This window comes from Merops nubicus, unplaced genomic scaffold (genome assembly GCF_000691845.1).
Source record: "Merops nubicus isolate BGI_N331 unplaced genomic scaffold, ASM69184v1 scaffold27808, whole genome shotgun sequence".
In the NCBI taxonomy this organism is placed as follows: Eukaryota; Metazoa; Chordata; class Aves; order Coraciiformes; family Meropidae; genus Merops; species Merops nubicus.
In genome coordinates this window covers 14,620-20,172 of record NW_008625544.1, presented here as the reverse complement: position 1 = coordinate 20,172, position 5,553 = coordinate 14,620, and the positions used below count along the sequence as shown (strand labels likewise).

General features: G+C 43.0%; 1 protein-coding gene across 1 annotated transcript; it reads right to left on the bottom strand.

Moving 5' to 3' along the window:
- Positions 1 to 2,222: 2,222 nt before the first annotated feature.
- ZHX1 (zinc fingers and homeoboxes 1) lies at positions 2,223 to 4,869 on the bottom strand. Its single transcript, XM_008945717.1, has one exon. It carries the CDS (start codon positions 4,845 to 4,847, stop codon positions 2,223 to 2,225), a length of 2,625 nt encoding a protein of 874 aa, XP_008943965.1. The 5' UTR covers positions 4,848 to 4,869.
- Between the last annotated feature and the right edge of the window lie 684 nt (positions 4,870 to 5,553).

The window sequence follows — 5,553 nt, the reverse complement described above, 5'->3', positions numbered from 1 at the left end:
ACCTCTCTTACACCACCTTGCATCCAGAGTCATAAGCACTCCAATGCAATGTGCTGACAACATGGTTTTGCCCCACCCCAAGGATAAACCGAGGGATTCTTGGCTAGTCCTCACTAGCACCACTGGCCACTTTATGCCACACTGATCTGGGTCTTGGAGACCAGGAAATAGCTTCATCATCAAATTCATGTCACACAACAAAAGCCACTGCCGTTTTCTTTCCAGAAATCTCAATAGTCATAAGAGCTCACCCTGATAAATGGTTTTCAGCCAGAACATCCTCGTGCAACTCTTTGTCTGGCACCAAACGGCAGCTGCAAGCGTCCAGAGAGGAAGATGAGTTAACAATGTTTTTTTGTCAGGCATTATTCCCTTTATTGCTTTGCCCTGGGTTTCACCCACAATCAGGTATGAAAATCAGAATCTAACACGCACTTCTCTGCTTCACAACATCACGACTAAACAGACTTCTTGGTTTTTGCCAGTTATCACAGTGAGGAAGAAGGAGTAATTCCAGATTAGGTTCTTGGAAATGTGGAAACATTAGGACACATTTTCTCTACACTAATCTGCCTCTCATTGGTCATCAGATGCAGAAGCCTACAGAGAAGATGCTGACAGATGTGCAAAAGGAAACTGCTAGTATCCTTTCCATAAGTGCCAACGTAAAAGCAGACAGTGCTGGCGACAGCAGCACAATTCATCATCCTCTTTTGACATCTAAATATAAAGTAAGTTACCCCTAAAAAATGCAGACTGACAGTAGCTAAAACACAAACTACTCTTCCTCAGAGTACCAGTTCTCTAGGATGCCAGGCATCTGCCTAAACGAACCTCCATGAATTTGGCCCACTCTTTTAAAGTTGCTAATTCAAACTCTCACTGCCTCAAGACTAAATGGCTTGCTGCCTTTTTTTTTTTTTTTTTCTTTCTTTCTCCTGTTTTAAAGACACTGATTCAGGATGTAGATGTTTAGTATCTGATTAAACTACTTCTGGAGTTCAGTTCAGGGAGATCAAACCACCTCTAAAAGTAAGTGTGTTCATCCAGCAGCCCTAAGAACAATCAGCATAGTGGCAAGAGCTCAACGCATTAGGATGAATTTAGGTTAAACTTGCAGACAATATCATTCAGCTGGGCCATCACTGAAGAATAATTAAACACTCGTGTGTTTATAATTCCTAAGCATCTAAAAGCCATATAACTTCTTTTTTTTGAGAACTAAACATCATGTCATTGCCACAACTTCCTTGAAAGTCTTCCTAACTAGTACCCAAAGACGCTTTCCATCTCTGTATCTGTGTATTCTTATGGAACCCTAAGCAACTCTGAACAACTTTTAGGCAGTTTCCACCTCAAATTCACCTTGAAATTCAGTGTAACATTTCAAGAAATTGTTTTTTGTAGCCAGAAATATTCGTATTTTTCTTACCATTTCCAACAAAGGAAAGAATGCACAAGCTAAAAACGACCGTTACTACCAACTGCATCAAGTCTGTCAGGCATTTAAATTAAATTGATGTAGGATATGCTGATTAAATGTAACGAAAAGCATCTTCTAACATCAGACTCATTCAGTTAGCTCATAATTACCAACAAGGAACATTTCAGCACAAGTTCTGTAAACCCAAAACACTCTAAAGATATGCAAAAGGTGCCAATATCACCTCATTTTGTTAAACCAAGCAATCCTCACCCCTAGGTTCATTGATTCCTTTGTCACACTTTCCCCCTTCTCTTTTGTTTTGAACTCTTTCCTTAAGAAACAAAACCAGGCCTCGAAACCTTTCAGGTGAAGCGGTATCTGCAAAAAGACATCTTAGGTTTTTGTGTTTTCCTCCTTCAGGAGCAGGTAAAGTTCTCCTACATCAATGAAAAAAAATGTGTCTGTGTTTTTTTGGAATTAAACAACATAAGGCAATTAAATATTGAGAAGCAGTCACGTGAATGATGAACATGAACCTTCCCGTCGGTAACGAGGAAGAGGAGGAGCTGGACTGGATCCAATTTATAACCCAGTGTCCTAGGCCTGAAGATGTCCATCTCTTCTAGCAAGGAAGCAAACAGTTGTTGCCTGCACAGGTAGCACCTTGCCCATGTTCTTCTAGGTGGAAGGAAGATGCAAAGCAGGTACTTGCTGAACTGAAGACCATGAAAAATCATTTGGCTCTTCACCACAACATCAAACTTAATTTAGAAGGTTTCAGCCCCCAAACATCATGTCAATCTGATTTTGAAAGTTTACGCTTAACGTGCCGTGGGGGTTCCCACGTATCACTATCATCAGTTTCTTCCTCATCTTCCTGATCTTCCAGCATTTCATCTTCCTCCTCATTCTCATCAAACAGCTCTACTCCAAGTTCTAATCTTCTTTGCCTTTCTGCGAACCACTCTCTGACCTGCTCGTATCCCATGTGAGATTTGGCTACCAGTTCATCAAGGTCTTGCTCATTAAGGAATTTGTGCTTCATATAATAGTCCTTCAGGATTGCTGTTCCAGTTTTGAACTTTATGACAGACACACCTCTGTCCCAGCAGTTTAACCTCTTGCTTCCCCGAGGCCTGCCCCGAGGCCTCCCTCTCCCCCTCCCTTTTGGTCTTCCTCTCCCTCTCTTTCGTGCAAAGCCTTGGCCGTTCAGGCTGTTTGTGTTGGCGCTCTGGTAGTAATAATACCATTTCAATCCGCCGTTTTTCCAGGCATAGCGAGTGTCTCCAAACCAGCTCACAATTTCTGATCTTGGGAGCCCAGTTTCTTCTGCCAACTTGTTGTACTCTTGTGGAGATGGCCACTGAGTACGGACAAAGGAACTTTTAAGCATGTGCAACTGCTCTGGTGACTTTTTGCTTATTTTGCTTGAAGTGGAACACCCCGATTTTGCTCCTGCTGCTCCATCTCCCACAGATGTTTCTCCAGCCTCTTCTTTTGAGCTGCCAGCATTGCTCTCATTCAAGTCAGCTCCCTCTTCCTTCAAGACATTTGATTTCCTTCTTTCTGTAAACCAGGCGTCAATCTCTCTCCTGGTCAGTTTGGTCTGGGCTCTTAACCTATTCATCTCTTCATCAGTAAGGACAGGGTTATTAAGGAAACTTGCTTGGAGGACTTGCAGCTGTTCAGCAGTCTTCTCTTTGAATTTCTGCGGGGTGAAATCGGGAAAAGCACCCCACGATGCCTTGCTCTGTGGAGTGACTCCCGTTGGGGACTCATTCATCTCATCGCTCGAATCAATAACAATGGTGGCACAGGAATCACTGTTGAGATGAATCCCATGATTATTCTTTGAGTTTCTCTGATTGTAGCGTGTATCGCTGAACCACTTTTTGATCTCTCCTTTAGTCAGGCCTGTTATTTTCATGAGTCTAACAATCTCTGAATCTTGAGGAAATTGATTTTTAAGGTAGCTGACTTTCAACTCTGCCAGCTGCTCTTTCGTTTTCTTCGCTCGGATGCCAAAGGAGTCGGGATTCATCAGCGCAGATTCATTTTTGATAGGCTGAGGGGCTGGAATGGCAGCTACTTGTTTGGTTTCTGCAACAGGCTGAGCGGTGTGAATCTGACTCTTCTGTAACTGTGTTTGGTTTGGGACTCCCGCTACAGTCAAAGCTATTGGGGCAGTTACTGGTAACGTGTTCGCACCTGCAACTTGAGTGAGAACAAGTCCTGGCTGACCAACTATTTGGCATGTCTGTAAAATTGAAGGTAAACCATTGCTAGCAGCAGAAATGTGTGCTGGAATAACAGTAATGGTCTGTGGCACAGTATGCACTGTACCATTAAATTGTTTCCTCCTTGCTTCCTCCACTTCCTCCGGGGTCCAGCTCACACCGTGCTTCAGCCGCTGCGCAGAAAACCATATTTTAATCTGCTCCTCCGTGTACTTAGCTTGAGTGGAGAGAACAGTGATTTCCGACATGGTTGGATATGGGAATTTGTTGTAGGTGTTAAGCAAAAGAGGATTGTTATCCAAAGCAGTATTATAGGCTGGAATGCTATTTACAGGTATTAGGACTTTAGGAAGCAGGCTGGAGTTCTGTGGAGCCGTAACAGCTGTTATAACCTGTGCCACCCCAGGCTGAAGCACTGGTGCTGGGGTCACCACCGCACTAGCCACCTCTGCTGCGCTGCAGACCACCGCATGGCTCGCTTTCGGCTCCGAAACTGCCGCCGCTGGGTTTTCTACTACTTCTTCAGAGTTCGGCTCATTTTCAGTTCCCTTTTCCTCAGCGGGAATGTCATCGGCCACATTGTGGAAAACAGCAATACGTTTAGACTCAGGTTTGTTTTTCATCATTTTCATAATAGGAGTTTTGCTAATTGAGATCCCTGATGAGGGGGCCTCAGAAGAGCCGGCCTGTTCAGCGTTTTCTTCTCTGACAAAACTCCCGTCAAAAGTGAGATCGTTTACTGTTTGTTCAAAGATTGTCTGATTATTACGTTTCACCATGGTCAATTTAAAATTCTCCTCTTCAGGGTGGTACTTCAAATTATGTTCTGAGAGAGCATCGTATCTTTTGGTAAGAAAATTGCATTCTACACAAACATAGGATGAATTTAATACTACGTTGGGATGTTCTGAATCCACGTGAAAAGTAAACATATTGAGATCTGGAGTCTGAAAAGTACAGTATTTACACTCATAACCACCTTCTACTTTATTTGCATTTTTCTGATTGTCTGAATCCACATACTCATGAACATCCTCGTCGCTTGTGACACTCTCAGCAGCAGGATTTTCTGCTGGCGTGAGTACAGGTGGTCCTTCCTCCACATCTGAAACCATTTCTAGATCTGGATCCTGCTCGTTGGCCAAGACCATGCACGGTGTTGTTGATTTTCGTTTACTTGCCATGCCTGTTATGTGAAAATGATACTGACTGGTCAGATACAGACTTAGCTTCAAGCTCTTCTTGATTAATAATAATGGCTTCCGGTACTTCAAGTCAGTTCTTGGAAAGTCTCAACATTTATCCCATTAGCAGCTTTTCTTTTGTAGTGCAATCAGATTAAAAATAGTTGAGGATGAAATGTTGAGACACACTGTTTTAAAGTCCACATCCACCACCTGTAGCAAAGAAGAGACAGTGGAATTAGTTAAATTTAAAGAGTAACTTCTGTTCTGCTACATATTTTGCCTTAGGGTAATTCATTCAACCTGCCACTGTTCATCCCTTGAAACCAGCAGACCCATTCCAAAAAGAGTCACTCGAAGCTAAGTTAAGAAAGGCAAAATTCAATCCACCTATCACAGGCTTGAATTTGGTTTCATTCATGTCAATGCACTGAAGGACAAAAAGCACAGAATGGTGTACACCAGGTAACTTCTTGTTCCCCTTTCTTCAGAAGCCTTTTTCTTGGCACAATGCTGAGATCAGTTGTCCCAGATAATTTTTGCAGTCATGCCTTTGGACTGCTTCACCTAAGCTATGACTTCTCCCAGCAGCCCTGCAAGCTGAAGTCCTTCCTATGACAAACTCGACACCAGTATGACACCACTCCTTATTCTGTCACGTCTCTCATGTCAGAGGTTGTGAAGGGTCTCAGAAAAGGCAGCCTGG